Here is an 18568-nt window from a genome sequence, read left to right on the forward strand (position 1 = left end):
ATTTGACCTCCTTTTGCATTTACTTCATTTTGAACAAACTAATTAATTTTCATTGAAATTAAGTCTCAAAACCCCACAGCTTAAACATTATTAGTGTATGCATGGTACATTGCAAATTGCAATGGTCAATGTTGTCATTTGGGCTTTGATTTGGATTAATTTTAAAGATTTTTTGACTCGGAAATTCGGTGTACCGTGGGTCCGTATCTAGTATGTTTTTACTTTTTTTTTTTAATAGATTAAATTAGTCATAAATCCAATGACATTCAGTTGTAATTCTTTACAAAATTAAGATTAGTTTTATAAACAACTTTTCTTTTAATATTATAGATGATATGTGTCTTTTATTATTTGCTGATTCCTTCTTCTCTTAGGAATATATATATATATATATATATGTATATATATATATTTAACAATTTGTTTACAAAATTAGGAGGAAATAAAGTATCATTTTAAACAATAATATTTAATTATTTATCCTATTAAATCTATTGTTCTGCCAATATCAAATGGTTCCGATTGAAGAGATTATATAAGTTACAGTAACTTCGCATGTATGCCGTTTTGAAGTGGGTTTAAACAACAAGCCGTCATATTTTGAGTAATGTAGACGGCACGATGTTCATGCCTGATTACGAATCACGATTTATAGTTTTATACAAACGCAAAAGCATAGAGAGACTTTAAAACTTCGTACAATGGCGAGACGACGAAACACAGAGATCGGTGATAGCTTCACGAAGCTATTCAACAGAGAGATTGGTTTCTTTCATTCGAGCTCCATCTCTCGTCGTATCTCTGCTTCTGAGGTTACTCATTTTGTTTTCTTCACTAACTCCATCACTCTATTCCTCCGATCTTGAACCCTCTCTTGCTTGTTTCCGTTTTCGAATGAGACTTTTTCTAACTCGGGAAGAGTAAAGTTTTCGTATTTCGTGCTCAAAATTCGTATAGGAATCGTGGGTTTTGATTAGTTATGTCATTTTTATCATAAAGTCTTCTCATTTTCTGGATTTGAGTTTCGAATCATGGATCTTAGTGGTTCTTCAAGACCAAGTTAGTGATGCTAAGGTTGTTTCTAAGTGGGAGGTCTTGTGTTAAAGTCGAAAGCTTTTGAATCAATGGGTTGTTACAACTTACAAGTTCTAGATTAGTGTTTTGTAGGATGTATATGAGACAATCCGAACCAAATTCAAAGACTTGTCTAAAGACTCTTAGGATTGAACTGTATTGTTTTATTTGGCTACTTCAGGGGATAGTGAAGAAACTAGATCTTTACGGGAAGTTAAATGGGCTTGAGGGATGTGTGAATGCCTTGGAGTTTAATTCCACTGGCGATGTTCTTGTTTCGGGTTCTGATGATAGACAAATCATGCTTTGGAACTGGTTGAGTGGAAGCAAGACATTGTCGTATCCCTCTGGCCACTGTGGAAATGTGTTTCAGACTAAGTTCATACCTTTTACAGATGACAGGACTATCATAACATCTGGTGCTGATGGACAAGTATGCTTGTAATCTCAAAAATCTACAAGACCTCCAGCATTGTTGCTTTTTGTATTTAGTTTCGGTGTTCGTTCTGTTTTGCAGGTAAGACTTGGTCAGATCCTAGAAAATGGCAAAGTGGAGACATAAAGGCTAGGGAGGCACCACGGTCGTGTGTACAAGCTTGCTGTTTTGCCTGGAGATCCTAATCTATTTTACAGCTGTGGTGAAGATGGTTTTGTTCAACATGTTGGTCTCTATATCTCTCTCATGCTCCAATGTGTTCATAATGTTTGGCTTTTGGAAACTCAAACATAACTTGTCTCTGTTTTTTCTTTTGGGCAGTTTGATATACGTAGCAACAGTGCCACTATGGTTTTGTATTCCTCTCCGTTCACGCAAGGCTGCAGGAGACATCACTCTAGCAGTAGGATCAGATTGAATTCTATTGCGATAGATCCAAGGAACTCATTTTATCTTGCGGTTGGGGGTTCCGATGAATACGCACGAGTCTACGACACTAGAAGAGTACAGTTAGCTCCAGTATGTCGCCACATCTTACCAGACCCACCTGTGAACATTTTCTGTCCCCGTCATCTTCGGGAAACCAACAGTGTTCATATCACAGGATTGGCATATTCCAAAGCTGGAGAACTACTAGTCTCTTACAACAACGAGCTCATTTACCTGTTTGAGAAAAACATGGGTTATGGTTCGTCACCGGTTTCTATTTCTCCGGAGAAACTGCAAGAAATGGAAGAGCCACAGGTGTATACAGGACATCGCAATGCACAAACAGTTAAAGGAGTGAACTTTTTCGGTCTAAATGATGAATATGTGACGAGTGGTTCAGACTGTGGTCACATCTTTATATGGAAAAAGAAAGGGGGTAAGCTTGTGCGGGCTATGTTGGGTGATAGACGAGTGGTGAATCATCTCGAGTCTCACCCACACATACCGTTTCTTGCATCCTGCGGTATTGAAAAGAGTGTTAAGCTATGGACGCCAATGTCAAACAATGTTCTTTCTCTACCTGAAAAGATCGAAAAGGTGAAAACTACTAGATAGATCACATCTCCTCTTTAACCAAAATGTTTAATGTTGAGACATGTCCCAAAACACTGAATCTGTGTTTTGTGGGAAATGCAGGTGATGGAATCGAACCGAGTGGGAAGAGAAGACCAGTCGAGGGTGACACTGACTCCTGATGTAATTATGCACGTTCTCCGGCTACAGAGACGTCAGACGTCAGCGTTTACAGAGAGAAGATACGTTTCAGCTGACATTGACAGTGATGAAGGACATGAAGCTCAACTGATCGCAAGCTTAGCAGCCAACGAAGATGAGCCTTCAGAAAGAGAATGTATTGTAAGCTAAGTCCTCAACTAGTGTGCTGAGTCCTCCACTAATGTGATAGATTACACAGGTCCATGTGTTCCCAAATACTTGTTGATTTTGCTTGCGTGTTGTAATTCTTAATAAGTAAAGGAAAATAATAACAAGAAATTTGTAATCTTCCAAGAGACGACCAAAGCAAATCTCGTTATAAAAACAAACGAGTTCACGGTCTAATGCTGTGAATTTCTTTCATTCAATTAGGAGAAAAAGTTGAAGAGAGGTTGCACAAGAAACAGATCATTTTTTTTTCCAGCAACTCTTCTTTATACAAATATGCAGGGGAGTTTGTTCTTCAAAGCTCTATAATCTATACAGAATGAATTCACAGTAGCGCCAAAAATGCAGGGGAGTTTGTCACTAGTTAAGTCTTCTGAAGTATGCAAATGAAGACTAGATCATCTTCTGAATCAACAGCACTGAATTTTTTTGCTGATACACACACCCAACAAGGTAAGGTGTCCTCCTGCAAATGAGAGAAACAACTTTGGTAAGAACACATAACAATATCAGTAAATGATTGTCTATACTTGACGAGGTATAGAGGAACAAGATGTCTATACCAATCGAATTTAAACTACTCCTGGCAAGCAGATATTGCGATTGTTGATACTAAGGTCTGGTTTGATATGGACAAATAGACAGAGCAGTTTCGACTATGACTCTTCCAACACTGAAATCAGCCAAACAATCGTTCTTTTACGAAAATTCAACCAAGTAATCACATCCCGTATGCTCTGTTGTACGGATCTCCGGGACTTGGCCTCTGGTATTTAGGCTCTTCAAAACGGCTGTAGACATTGTCATTAAATCCCATCCGTTCACTCCTTAGAAGCTGGGTAATCCCAAGAGTGTTACCACTTTGGGGATCATTCCACTTATCCCAGTGACCATTTGACAACAATGGACTTGGTGAAGTTTGTCTAGGCAACTGTGTAAAAGGAGATAAGCCAGTTCCTTGTGTTTGATCCATTAGCCTTGAACTAATTCCATATGGGTCGGAGAGTGAAGAAGAGAAGTTGTTAACGTTCCTGGGATCGTGATTTCCATTGACTTGTTGTGCAGCCAGAGACCTCTGTGCCAACAATTGAAGTCTTGGATCATTCTCAAAGGAATTCATCTGAGAAGAGAACCCTGATCTCATATCAAAGTCTGCCGTTTCCATCCCATTGTTAAGTCTCCCCCTTCCAACGGCTAAAATTGCAGGATCAATAAACTCAATATCTCCAGCAGAATTTGAATTGCCACTTGGAGGTGGTATATGATATGTGTTCTTCAAGAAAGCGGCTGCCTCAAGCAAACGAGTTCCTACAGAATATGTGTTACAAGAGTTTCAGCTTATGGAAAGTTGAAACTATTCATTTTTAGGAATGTAATATATAATACCTGATCCAATATCAGAAGACAGGTCGGCTCTTTCATGTGAAGAGAAACCGGGAGGAGGTAACCTGTTGGGAGCAGAGAAACCAGGAGGAGCAGAAACTTGAGTCCTCGCCACTACAAGAGGACAATGGTGAAAAGTTCAGAAAACCAGAGGAAGAGATAGTCTTAATGAATTACTTGTTAGTCAAACCAATTTTAATTGCAGAAAACAACTATAAGAAGCGATGATATATACTAACCAGGACTCTTGTAGGAAGACAATCCAGGAATAGCAGCAAATTGTTCATATCCACCGGAATAATTTGAGGCAAAACCGTTTTGACTCCCAAGCTTATCCTGATACATATCACGGTTCACTCCAAACTCTTGAAGAGGCTGATCTCTTGACAACTGCCCAGATACGCTGTAACTCTTACTGTCATACACTTGATTATTTGACTCTTCATGCCGAGCAAAAGAGAATCGGGACTGGTCATTATTTTGCTTTATGAGGTTAGAAGATTCCAAAATGCTGGCTCTATGATCACTCTGGCCAAGTAATTTTGCAAAATTGTGTGACGAAGCCAAGGTATCATCCCAGGGGTCAAAATCTAAAATGTTTGAAATTATATCATCCTCTGTATTCTGCATGTTGTTCCTGCCTTCATTCGCAAATAAAGAATGCTCCATATTGGATATGGATTTCTCAGAAAATCCGTTTGGAAGATGCAATCTATAGTTACCTATGTCAAAGGAGGATCTAATATCGGAATCCATCCCACCAGGAGTTTCCCTGGTCTGAAAAGAACGAGAAGCTAGATTATTTGAATCCAGGACGGAACTTGATGAACGAAGCATATAAGACGAGTCGCTAATAGCCTTTGCAACATCTCGCCTATTGTTTTTAAACGATGAAAGATCATCCACTTTCAACTTAACATCTATCTGGGATTGCAAACCTGATCTCCAATCCCACTCTGGCCTGGAACCATGAATCCCATTTTGTAATATGTCAGCTTCTGCATCAGTGTTTCTATGCATTCTACACTGCTCCAGATTTGATACATCGTTACCAGGTTGTCTAATAGAACCTTGATCACAATGAATACCAATAGCCACTGGAACACTAGGACCTTCATCCTTAGAAATTGTAGTTATCCCCATCCGTGCAACATCAGCCGACAAGTTACTAACATGAGAGACATCTTCAGCAATTTCATCTGTGTGCTCAAAAGAATTCTCAACAGCAGAAGGCTTGTCAATGACTCTGCTATTGTGTGAAGATTCTACTAAACAGGATATCTGATTGCTAGTAGGATCTCTATTAGGCGATGTACTTCTCTTGGACCCAGGATCCACCACAATCTTATGTTGCACAGGCTTCAACATGCCAGGTTTGCTTTTTCCAGCCAATATTTGGATTTCTTCCTTGTGAGGTGGTTTCTGAAGAGTGTTACTAGACGATACAGGCCCATAAGCTGCATTTGCAACAACTGTAGACATAGTCAAAGTTCCATTCTCTGATGGTGATCTACGATTATCCAAAGATCCATTTGACATAGCTGAAGTTGCTATAGAATTATGATTTGTTGTTAAACGCGCCCCCCTGCAACAGAAATTTCAATTTTTTTAAATGACCACTTAAAAAAGTGCACATAAACAATGGCTTACAGCAAGAAACTTACCATGATGCTGCAGCAGGAAGAGCAGTTGATTTACCAGAGCTCCCACTAGGTGGAGAACCCTTGGGAGCACTAACTGCAGTCTACACCAATAAATATGAAAAGAGAACTAAACGTTAATTTCATATAGCCTTTTCGTAATTTAAAAAAAGAGTAAATGAAACGATTTAATTGAAAAAACAAAACACATGTACACAATCTGAAGCTATTGCAGAGAAAAGTTAAGTTTCTACGGAATGCTACACATGCACTAAAGTTTCTACTTTCTAGTGAGCAACATCAGAATGCATTTACCAATATATGACTCTAACTAAGGCTACAGGAGATAAGAATGCAAAATGTTAAGAGTAGCACCCTCATATATCAAGGTAAAGTAGTAGAGAAGTTTAGAGAGCTTACATTAGAAGGAACTTTTGCAATTGGTTTTGCAGTAGAACTGTCAATGCAATAAGCATCCGATGGTGGAGGTAGCATGCTCCCTGAACGGTATTGCATAGTATTTGACGCTCCAGTAATTTGCTGAACTCTGCTCATTTAAAATTACTAAATGAATTAATACTACAATTTCTCCACATATTATATGCGTAAAAATAATCATGAGTACAAGAAGAAAACTTAGACAATATGACAATGAAGATTACCTTGTATGGGCTGATGTGATCTCATCTTTTGTAAAACTATCCTCGTGAGAGCCAACCTCGTGCAAATAGAGGCAATCAGGATTGTTGCATGCCTGATAATAGAAAAACAAATCCATATTCCATTAGTATCAGTTGCAAATTTCGACTGAAAAGAGGAAAGCCAAAACAAAAACTCTGTCAGCCAGAGAGCAGAAAAGGAGTACATACCACGTTTCTTAACCATGCGTGACAATACTTGGTTGTCCCAAAACATGCCCTGCAGTAAAAGAAAAAAAGGGAAATAATGAAATCAATGAAGATAGTTGCCATTGTACACAGCCAGTTTCAAATAACAGGGTACTCCGAATGACTTACTTCAGTGCTTTACCATCCAAGATAAATCCATGAACGGACTCGATGCATCGAGCAGCCTCTTCCTCTTTACCATAAGTGATATATCTGGAGCAATAGCCAGTAATAATCAGAACATAATAACAATGCAAACAAACCTGTAAGAAATCCATTCATGCTAAAAGAGAAATTTGGTTGATTAACATTAGAAACAACGAAACGTACACACAGCATGTGTTGTTAGGGAACTGTTGAATGAGACCCGTTGTTGTTCGGGACATAGAAACCTTTAGAACCTTTCCATACTGACCAAAATATTCCTTACGGTGGAGAAGCTGAAAAAAAATGAAACTTTTCCGTCACTAAGCAGATCATAGGAAATAATCACAAAGTTTTCGAGGAAAGATCCCGTACATCTTCATCTGCTAGATTAAGTGGCAACCCAACAATGTAGACAAGATTTCTTTGAACCACTCGAACACTGGTTAGTTGCTTTCTCCCTTCAGAAGGTTTCAGTTTTGACTTCTGTGTTTTTTTGCGATCCATGTTGCCATCAAAGGCCAGTCTGAGAACAGGAAATAGATAAGAAACATCAGCAAACCAAAACCGAAGAACTGATACAGAACAAAAGTTGGCATTCATCAACAGGTGTCATATCTCAACCTCTCCTGATCAACAGTCATCCCAACAATCTTTTCTTTGTCATATGGAGTGCGGCAAGCTGGACAGCGCCCTTCTGAGTGATCTTTCTCAGCCATGTCCATTATGTGGTGCCAGCACCAAACACAAATCTGTAAGATTGGAGGTAAAACACACATCAGATCAGAAAATTATCAGCAGAACAAAAATCAACGATCTCTGAGGCCACCACAATCAGTATAAACACAAATATTTTGAGTCAATAGTTTTCAACATATATATATATATATATATTTTGTATGCTCTAGGTATACCACATTACAGCCTACAAAACTAAACCATAAGAAAATCATAACTAAACCTAATTGTCTACCCTAATCACAAAAACAAGAAAAAAAAAAACTGCTCAAAAAAAGCTAGAAGTTTAACACAATGCATCGACATGTAAATCAGAAACTGGACCTGATAGCCACATTTACAAGGCCTCAACTGCTGGTCAGTCAAATCCATCTCCTCTGCACACAAAGGGCAAGTCTTTTCACCGTAATCACTCATTGTTTTTTCCTGAATAAGACAAGTAAAAACAAAAAGAAAGCGAATAAGATATATATACGAACAAAGAACTTGGAATAATGGCCCATTAGAAGATTAACAAGCAAAAAGCAAACCATACTACTGACACCATTATATCTACCACACAGAGACAAAACTAAAAAATAAACTTTTTAGTACTTCCACAACAGTTTGTACGGCAATTTAACTAAATAACAGTTCAATCAAAATTGAAGATCTCATCAATATTATTCCAAAGCCAAATTTGGTTCTAAAGATTCGAACTTTTCCAGATCGAAATCAAGAATCTAAACGAGCCAGATGCATCTATAGTAGTCAAGAGCTGTCGATAAATTAATCCGTGCATGCCAATCGAAAGTCATATTAAAAAATATATATATATCAAGTGAGATTTCTACAATCGGAGTCAATCATGATTGATCCCAAAAACAACGCCGGAACTAAATCGTATAAATCAGAAGCAAGAAACAGAACTAGGGTTTTGAGATTCGGCGATTCCATAACCAAAATCAAAGGGATGATAGAATCAATCAAGAAGAAGAAGTGAAACATACAGCTGAGTCGAGAGAGAGATTCGATCGGAGAGATTTTGCGAGCGAGAGAGAGAGACGAGAGAAGAAGTGAGATTGGATGGCTGAGATTTTTGGCCGCTGGCTTTTTTCTGGTTTTGGTTTTTATAACCCTTCAAAAATCTTTTCATCGGCCAGATCCACGATTGCATAATAAGAAGAGATAATATGGAAATAACTATACCCATAGATTCTTTGTTTATTACGCTTCTGCCATTACCTCCGGTTCGATTATTACAATTGGCATCGGGTTAAAGATTTGAAGTTTAAAGTTTCTGGTGGTTTATTTTAATTTCTGAATTGTCTCATCTAAATCACTAAATTTATGTTGATTTTTTTTTTTTTAAATAAAATTGGGCAAGTTTTGATGACTAGGTCATTTGAGGTTCCACATTAAATCGCTGTTAAAAAGAAGGTGACTAGGTTATTTTTTACACGTTGGTCGCTGCGATTGATGGTTCCGAGAGGCAAAAGATGTCGGAACATCACGATGGAAATGAGTGCTTTGAGATCCCATCGGACACTGAGGTAGATCGAATCCCATAAGGATCTGACACTAAGGCGGTTCAATGCCCACCGGAGATTGAGGCGGTGGCAATCCCACAATAACCATAGATTGGGGTGTTTCAATACCCACTGGAAACCGAGGCGATGGAAATCTTAAAAACAACGAAAGAATCGAAAACGAAAAACGCCAAACGATATTGAAGAAAATCATGAAGTTGTGAATGGGGATGATTGTGAGGTTCCTAGCAATGAATATTTTAATGAGGGAAAACATGAAGAAGTTTGTAGAGAAGAAAAATGGAGCATTGTAGCTATTATGAAACCAGATGTAGGTGTGTAAAAATAGATGATGGAGATCTAAGTGTAGAGGAAGAAAATTGTGTTGACTTTGAAGCTGAGTTTAGAGAGGCTAACAATGGAGGCGAGAGTGATGCAAATGGTAGTGATGAAATTTGGGATGATGAGAAGATTCCAGAGCCGCTGTCGTGACAGTAATGACAAAAATGATTCTAAAGGTGAAGATGGTGCTCCTTAAAAAGCTGAAGATCCTGTATACCTACTTAGGTTGGGGGAAACATTCAATTTCCCAGCAGTTTTTAAGATTGCAGTGTCGAGGTATTATCTGAAAACGCGATACAATATTAAGCTTTATAGGTCATAGAATTTGAGTATTGGTGCAAAGTGCTCGACTACTACTGATGTGAAATGTTCATGGAAATGTTACTACTCCTATGAGAAGAAAAAACATGAGATGCAAGTAAAGGTATATATATGAGCATTATCATTCATGTGCCATGTTAGAATACTTAAAGATGTTGAAGGTATGAGCAATTGCTTAGTTGTTTGCAGAATGGTTGAGAAAGAATCAAAAATTGACCAAACAAGAGATGGTTGCGGAGATCACAAGAGAGTACAACCTCAGATCAATGTGCAAAGACGAAAACAACAGTTATGAAAGTAAAAAAAAAGATACTCATCAAGATCATTTTTCACCAATATGGGATTACCAAGTAAAGATCTTCGAACTGATCTATGGACTGTATTTGTGATTTGAGATTGTTCGAGAAGGTCTTTTTATTGCTTTATTTGTTCAAACTGACAAAGACAGTCCATACAATACTTCAACAAGTATTTTACGAGCCCAATATCACTATCCTCATTTTCTCGACATGTTAAAGGGTAAAAAAAAATTATGCTATTAAATTAGCCAATTAATTAACAAGATATTTCTCCACACATCTATCAATATAATTCACGAGAGAAATATGTATATAGTTTTGTGTATGATGTGTGTTGTATCACTTATTTTGTATTATTGCATTACTTATAAAATGATACAAATAAATTTTACATCATTTATAAAATTGATACTTACATTGTTGATGCAAATAATTAACATCGATTTATCATCAATTGATGCAATTTTTGTCTGTATCAGTTATTATAATCAATATTAATAACATGCCAATTATCAACAAATGATGTTACTATTTGTGTCGATTATAATAATTGATGTCAATTATTTATATTACTTACAAATAATTGATGCTAAAATTAGTATCAATTTTTAAAAAATGATTTTAAAAGTTGTATCATTTACAATAACTGATTTAATTTTTGTATCATTTCAAATATTTGATTGAAAATATTTGTATCATTTACAATTATATTCATTCCCTACACCGGTGCCAGGGTAATGCATGATGGATTCCGCCTTCCTTGTATCCAAAAATCGTTTAAACCTCCATCTCCTTAGCCAAGGCTATGACCCTGCGGAAATTGATGTCTCCCGAGGAGATACCCAACATAGCCCCTTCGTTGTGGTCATCTAAATGAGTGATCATCAAATTCATGATTTTTATGAGCATCACTTTATCGTTGGTGTCGGTTGATTGTGTACCAGAGACAAAAAAAAAAAAAATTATGGCCGTGTTGTAGCAACGTGTACACCTAGTTGTTGATAACAAATGTGCAGGTCATGCACAATTGAATATGAATTACAAAACTAAAACATATTGTTTATAACAAATTGGATATACATTAAAACCTCTCTATAAATTATTAATGTTGGGACCATGAAATTCTATTAATTTATAGAAGTTTTAATTTCTCGAGAAATTAATAATTATTAATTTATAAAGAAACTTTTACTAATTTGGTAAAAAAGTTTAAAAATAAAATTTAATCGTTATAATTAATATTTTTATAAAATCAATTAAAATGAAAATAACAATTATCATGTTTTGAAGATAGTACTCAAAAAAATTTCTATAGTAAAAATATTAAAAGTAAACTCTAATAAAAATTAATGTGTATATATATATACATATATTTAGATAATTTTTTAAAATTATTAATTTATATTATTGATGGGACCATATATTTACAAAGTATTTTCAAAAAAATTATTATCTTATTATATTATCGAATTATGTCCAAAATTACAATATTCCCAACTTGGGACCAAATATATTTATTAATTTATAGTGTATTAATTTATAGAGGTTCTACTGTTTGTTATTTATGTAGGTAATTCACATTTAAGTGTATTAATTGATTGGTCAACCATTAACATGGTGGAGAATACATTACCAAAATAATTTAACTTAATTGTGTTTTGAATGATTATAGTTGCATTTTGATGTAAGAAAAATTGTAGAAATATTAAAAGGCCCAATAAATGTATGAAACTAATTTATGGTGTATTAATTGTATAGTTATAATGATTAAAATTAGAAAAAGTTTTAAAATAAATTTTAATATAGTGATATACTTAATTCTAATGAAATTTGGTGTATAGTTATGATTTTACCTAATTAAAATCATTTGACAAATATCAACCTCTCAAGTGATCCATGTCACTCTATAATTTAAAGTTTTTGGATGGCCAATATATTAAGACAATACATATAGGGTTTGTATATCTAGAGTTTGTGACTTTGTGTTTTTTTTTTTTATAAAGTTTATGTACTTCAGTTTTTTACCTTTACTGTCTACTAAAATTTATGTATTTATTTGGGAAAAAAATCAAAATACAGAAAAATATATTGAGCGGTAATAAGTAAATATTGTAAATTTATTATTTTTAAGATTTAAAACACAATTTTACACGTTATGTTTGAATTTTTTTGGTTTTGTTTGCTCTAATAGTTTAGTATTTGGGACGAAGTATTGTGTATTTTAGCAAAAAAAAAAGTATATAGATAAAAAAAACACACATGTTGAGAAAAAAAAAATGGCAAATCTATAAAATCTAAACTAAAATTGAATAATAAAATCCAGAAAAATTATGAGATAACACATGCCAATTTTTTTTCAACATTGTATATAGAGAATAGACATGTATCTATAATTTTTTTTTGAAAACTAACTTATACTAACAAATCGAAGTATAATATTTTTTATTTTTACTTTTCGATAGCCATATTATTACTGCCTAACATAACAAAACAAGTTTATCCTCCTAATATTTTTCTTGTTATCTATATAAAAAAGAAAAAACCTATAAACAAGTAATGACTTAAAACACGACGATCATATCATAATATAGTATCATTAACCTCGAAAACCACAAATTGTATATTTAATACTCTTTTATTATACATTTATACTTCGATAATCTCATTACATAACAAGCTAGCGTAACCAATACTAAAAATTAATTTCTGAAACGAATAAAACGAGTACTATTTTATTTATCGATCGTATGTATACACACGACTTTGTTTATTAAAAATCCCACGTTATTTATATTTCTCCGAAACTACAAAACAAATATAAATAATAATTTAATATATTTAGAAAATAAATATAAATAATAAATAAATATATTTAAGGCAGATAGATACATAGAACTGTAAAGGACGTTGAGAAAGAGGAAGACCGTTGACGAAGTCAACAAACGAACAACAACCGTTAGATTTAAGGCGGCTCTAATCTAATCCACACGATCTTTTCATCTTCTCTCTTCTTCTTCCATCTTCGTCTTCCTCGCAGTTACCGCGAAAAAACTCATCTCAGCTTTAATCCTCTCAGTCTCTCCAGTTGACTCTTGACTATATATGTTAAAACGATTCAATACTTCATTCAAAACCATTCACTGAAGCTTGACTTGATTTAAAATCTCCAACGCTCATCGATCGAGAAAGAGAGAGAGAGATGAACACCGGCGGCGGTCAGTACACGGATTTCCCGGCGGTGGAGACTCACGGCGGACAGTTTATAAGTTACGATATCTTCGGTAGTTTATTCGAGATCACATCCAAGTATCGTCCTCCGATTATTCCAATTGGTCGTGGAGCTTATGGAATCGTTTGGTATGTTTTCGCTTTCGCCTCTCTGAGTTTTTTTTTTTTTTTTTTTTTTTAAAGTTTTTGATTCGTTGATTGAGATCGGAGTTTTTTTTATTTTTATTATTGTGAAGCTCTGTGTTGGATTCGGAGACGAACGAGCTAGTGGCGATGAAGAAGATAGCGAATGCTTTTGATAATCATATGGATGCTAAACGTACGCTTCGTGAGATCAAGCTTCTTCGTCATCTTGATCATGAAAACGTTAGTTTCTTCGTTTTTTGATTTGTTTATGAAATTATTATCTGTAGAGAGAGATTAAGATTAGATGAAGGAATTAACAAAACAAATCATGATTTGGTATTTGTTGTAACTAACAGATTATAGCTATACGAGATGTGGTTCCACCACCACTAAGAAGACAGTTCAGTGATGTTTACATTGCTACTGAGTTAATGGATACTGATCTTCACCAAATCATCAGATCTAACCAAGGTTTATCAGAGGAACACTGTCAGGTAAAAACTAAAACTGTTCTTGTTTTCATTTGCTTGGATTGGATGGTTTCTATGGTAGAAGAAACATGAAACTGATTCTTGGCTTGTTCTTTGTTGTGAAACAGTACTTCTTGTACCAGCTTCTTAGAGGGCTGAAGTATATCCACTCAGCTAACATTATTCATAGGGATTTAAAGCCGAGCAATCTTCTGTTGAACGCGAACTGCGATTTAAAGATCTGTGATTTCGGTCTTGCTAGACCTACTTCAGAGAATGACTTTATGACTGAGTATGTTGTTACTAGATGGTATAGAGCACCTGAGCTTCTGTTGAACTCTTCTGACTATACAGCTGCTATTGATGTTTGGTCTGTTGGTTGTATCTTTATGGAGCTTATGAATAGAAAGCCTTTGTTCCCTGGTAAAGACCATGTTCATCAAATGCGCTTATTGACAGAGGTAAGAGATTAGAAAAGTTAGTATGGTTTTAAAGATTCTGCTTTTTACCGGAATATGTGATGAATATGTTTGGATTTCGCAGTTGCTTGGCACACCGACAGAATCTGATCTTGGCTTTACACACAACGAGGATGCGAAAAGATACATCCGGCAACTTCCCAACTTCCCTCGCCAGCCGTTAGCAAAACTTTTCTCTCATGTTAACCCATTGGCCATTGATCTAGTTGACAGAATGTTGACTTTTGACCCCAACAGAAGAATCACTGGTAAGTTATATACATGCATCATCTGTTCTCTATTGGTTTTTCTTATCATCGTATGGTTTGATTCAAAGCTAAAAACACTGTAAAATTCTTCTGTGTGTGCAGTTGAAGAAGCTCTGAATCATCAGTACCTCGCCAAATTGCATGACCCAACTGATGAGCCAATCTGTCAAAAGCCATTCTCTTTCGAGTTTGAACAACATCCTCTGGACGAGGAACAGATCAAAGATATGATCTACCAGGAAGCTATAGCACTCAATCCAACATACGGTTAGAAGAGCAGCAGCCCCCGTGAATGCCCGGTATTACCCAATAACCATCCGAAATGGCTGCTTAGTATCTTTGCATGTTCTTTTATTCATGTACTTTCCACATATATAAACTTGTAATTTTATTTGTTTGTTCATGTTTATTTACTACTAGTGAATTGAGTGTAGCTCCAATGTAAAGTACTCCAGTTATTAAAGCATATTTTCAGACTTTTTTTTACTGAACATACTTGAGTCTTCTCTAGCAAACAAAGAGACGAAAGGATACATACAGTTTTGTAATGTACACATCTAGCTCAAAAGTAGTGGGAGCCATTGAAGAGCTAAAACCAGAGTCAATGCTCGTCGCTGTGAGTAGTCTATTCTCATTCAATGACTTAAAAGAGACTTTTTTGTGGGCTTGGTTCTAGGTAGTAGGTACTTGCATTATTGAACCATAAATGGTCAAATTCCTTGGCAATAATTAGGCACAAATGGGTCTTTATTTAGCAATATCCTTTTACCTGACAATTTACAGTTGACTTCTTAAAATGTTGCGTTGGAAATAATTTTGTCTTCACACAGGCTGTTCTAAGCTGACAGTGATGGCTCAACTTGCATCGACAATAAGCTTTGAAGTTTTTAGTTTCTTAATCCTTCTTGTTTGAAGCTGCTGCGCATGAAGAATAAAATATCGTGGACCGGAGAATGTCATTATCAATGTATTATTACTTATAGTCTATATATGTTTCAGAGTTCCAGGCCATTGTTGACAAACAAAAAGTGAAAGATCTCTGCTATATTTTGAGACATGGCTGGTTCAGTTACAGGTGATGCAGAAATAGCTGGTTCAAGCACCAAACGCCGCAGTGGAGGTTGGATCACCTTTCCGTTTATGATAGGTGAGAGATTCTGTTTCTCTCTGTGTTTGATCTTATTCATAACTTCATAACTATTAGAACTTAAGTAGGAATTTGAACCTATCTATCTTTCTATGGTGCAGGTACGTTGTTAGGCCTGACAATAGCTGCATGGGGTTGGTTACTTAACTTGATCGTCTACCTGATTGAGGAATTTAACGTGAAGAGCATCGCAGCAGCTCAGATTGCCAACATTGTTAGTGGTTGTATCTGTATGGTTCCAGCTATTGCAGCCATTGCATCTGACTCTTTCTTTGGAACCATTCCTGTTATCTCAGTTTCAGCTTTCATTTCTCTTATGGTAAAGTTAACAAAAGACTCACTCAACATTTGTTTTTATCAACTTCTCTCTGAAACAGAAGTTCACCAATTCTACTTCTTGATCAGGGTGTGGCTCTGATGACTCTAACAGCTTCCCTTGACTCTTTAAGACCCAAACCCTGTGAAACAGCTTCAAGCCTATGCCAATATCCTTCGAAAATCCAGCTCGGCGTCCTTTACACGGCCATTACTCTAGCCTCTATAGGAACAGGTGGGACAAGGTTCACATTAGCAACCGCTGGTGCGAACCAGTACGAAAAAACTAAAGACCAAGGAAGCTTTTTCAACTGGTTTTTCTTCACAACATATCTAGCTGGAGCTATAAGTGCAACCGCCATTGTCTACACCGAAGACAATATCAGCTGGACCCTCGGGTTTGGTTTGTCTTTAGCCGCCAATCTCTTCAGTTTCTTGGTTTTCATCGCGGGGAAAAGATTCTACAAGCACGACAAGCCTTTAGGAAGTCCCTTCAGAAGTCTACTATGCGTAATTATCGCTGCTGTACGAAAAAGAAAAGCTGTGGTTTCCACCAACGAAAAAGACTACCACAATGAATCAATCACAACAATTCCCACAAGGAGTTTCAGGTTAAAAAAAACCATCTCTAAACCACAGTTTCATTCTTGCACTGAGAGGCCATTTTAATGAGAGTTATCAAATACGCAGGTTCTTTAACCGTGCAGCTTTGAAACAAGAAGAAGAGGTTAAACCAGATGGCACAATTCGCAATCCATGGAGACTATGCAGCGTTCAACAAGTGGAAGATTTCAAAGCAGTCATGAGAATCATCCCTCTTGCGTTAGCTACAATATTTTTGAGCACCCCAATCGCAATGCAGCTAAGCTTAACAGTTCTTCAAGGTCTGGTCATGGACCGGAGGCTTGGCTCTAACTTTAAAATCCCTGCCGGCTCTCTCCAAGTCATAACACTTCTCTCCACTTGCCTATTTATCATAGTCAACGATCGGTTTCTCTACCCATTTTACCAAAAGCTAACCGGAAAGTTCCTCACACCACTCCAACGAGTCGGGACAGGCCATGTTTTCAACATTCTTAGCATGGCCGTGACTGCCTTAGTTGAAGCAAAGCGATTGAAGGTAGTACAGAACGGTCATTTCCTCGGATCATCATCGGTTGCAGACATGTCAGTCTTGTGGCTATTCCCTCCTCTAGTTATAGTAGGAATAGGTGAGATATCAACTCTGGGTAATTCATCCTACTCGAACTTTTTTTCAAATTGATCATGTTCTTGTTTTTGGTTACAGGGGAGGCCTTTCATTTCCCAGGGAATGTAGCTCTGTGCTATCAAGAGTTTCCAGAGTCTATGAGAAGCACAGCAACATCGATCACCTCAGTTGTGATTGGGATATGTTTCTACACAAGCACTGCTTTAATCGACCTTATTCAGAGAACGACCGCGTGGTTACCAGATGACATTAACCATGGAAGAGTTGACAATGTTTACTGGGTTTTAGTGATAGGTGGAGTCTTGAATCTTGGTTATTTTCTTGTGTGTTCTTGGCTTTACAGATACAGAAACCTTAAGGATGATGATAATGACAAAGATGCTGTTGGCTCTCACTCTACTACTTTGTCCTCATGATCCTATAAGCTGGAGAAAGAAAGAGAGAGAGAGAAAGAACAAGTACTTTGTTTTCATAATTTGCAGTTTTGTAAAGGGAGAGCTATGTCTGAAAAGCTCTTTTCAACTGTTTTTGAAGTATATGTAAAACTGATTTGTAAATTTGTCGTAATATAATTGATTTGTGTCTGTGAATCTGTGATTGAGGATTAAGAAGAATTGTTTGGTAATGTTGATTAGAATAGTGCAGACATTACATGCTTTTCTGAAAATGAATGGGTATTTGGTGAATCTAGGATGAACTTTAATACGTTGATAGCATCAAAGCTGTCTTAGTGAATAGTGAGTGAGTTTAGTCTATTATATAATTCAATAACTTACAACATGTTTTTGTGCGCTTGGTTGCATCGTTGATGTATGAACAAATCCTTAGTAATAAAAGACAAGTTGGTCTGTCTTAAGTAATTTATCTACAGGACATGCATGTTAAGTTGACTTCTTGAATGTTATTAGGTTGAACGATTTTTTGCTTTCACACAGGCTGATTCGAAGCTGACAGAGATGGCTTAACTCGCAGGAAAAACCGCTTTGAGTCTTTTTTTTCTTTTCAAGTTTTTTCTTGTGAGAAGAGAGGCTGCAGCTGCACATGAAGAATACAATACATCAGTTTGAATCATTCTCTCGTTGTCATATTATTTGTATATTTACTTTTACCACAACCAGAAACTAATCTATAAGAGTCAAGTTTCAGCTTATCTCACAATAGCTCCTTGAGCTTTTCGATCCTGAAGGAGACCACTTTGAAGC

The 18568-nt window shown here is 36.2% G+C and overlaps 3 protein-coding genes and 1 pseudogene across 5 annotated transcripts; 3 read left to right on the plus strand and 1 right to left on the minus strand.

Annotated features, from left to right (window-relative positions):
• Nucleotides 695–3081, plus strand: LOC104790804 (annotated as a pseudogene).
• Nucleotides 3059–8795, minus strand: LOC104790803. Its single transcript, XM_010516587.2, has 14 exons — nucleotides 8663–8795; nucleotides 7998–8099; nucleotides 7560–7687; nucleotides 7311–7461; nucleotides 7122–7231; nucleotides 6921–7004; nucleotides 6774–6822; nucleotides 6567–6658; nucleotides 6325–6451; nucleotides 5929–6008; nucleotides 4504–5849; nucleotides 4268–4378; nucleotides 3445–4189; nucleotides 3059–3347 (listed from the first exon to the last, which is right to left on the minus strand). Exons 2-13 carry the CDS (start codon nucleotides 8088–8090, stop codon nucleotides 3603–3605), a joined length of 2958 nt encoding a protein of 985 aa, XP_010514889.1. The 5' UTR covers nucleotides 8091–8099; nucleotides 8663–8795; the 3' UTR covers nucleotides 3059–3347; nucleotides 3445–3602.
• LOC104790806 (mitogen-activated protein kinase 3) lies at nucleotides 13169–15175 on the plus strand. Its single transcript, XM_010516588.2, has 6 exons — nucleotides 13169–13500; nucleotides 13608–13737; nucleotides 13854–13991; nucleotides 14096–14428; nucleotides 14511–14694; nucleotides 14797–15175. Exons 1-6 carry the CDS (start codon nucleotides 13343–13345, stop codon nucleotides 14964–14966), a joined length of 1113 nt encoding a protein of 370 aa, XP_010514890.1. The 5' UTR covers nucleotides 13169–13342; the 3' UTR covers nucleotides 14967–15175.
• Nucleotides 15218–17956, plus strand: LOC104790807 (protein NRT1/ PTR FAMILY 2.7-like). Of its 3 annotated transcripts, XM_010516590.1 has the most exons (7): nucleotides 15218–15310; nucleotides 15525–15661; nucleotides 15764–15841; nucleotides 15943–16160; nucleotides 16247–16767; nucleotides 16847–17367; nucleotides 17445–17956. In XM_010516590.1, the coding sequence occupies exons 2-7, from the start codon at nucleotides 15619–15621 to the stop codon at nucleotides 17780–17782; spliced, it is 1719 nt and encodes a 572-aa protein (XP_010514892.1). In that variant the 5' UTR covers nucleotides 15218–15310; nucleotides 15525–15618; the 3' UTR covers nucleotides 17783–17956. The 3 variants fall into 3 exon arrangements, with proteins under 3 accessions (XP_010514892.1, XP_010514891.1, XP_010514893.1); XM_010516589.2 differs by having other exon boundaries at nucleotides 15294–15661; XM_010516591.2 differs by lacking the exons at nucleotides 15218–15310; nucleotides 15525–15661 and having other exon boundaries at nucleotides 15674–15841.

Source organism: Camelina sativa, chromosome 6, assembly GCF_000633955.1.
Source record: "Camelina sativa cultivar DH55 chromosome 6, Cs, whole genome shotgun sequence".
Taxonomy (NCBI): domain Eukaryota; kingdom Viridiplantae; phylum Streptophyta; class Magnoliopsida; order Brassicales; family Brassicaceae; genus Camelina; species Camelina sativa.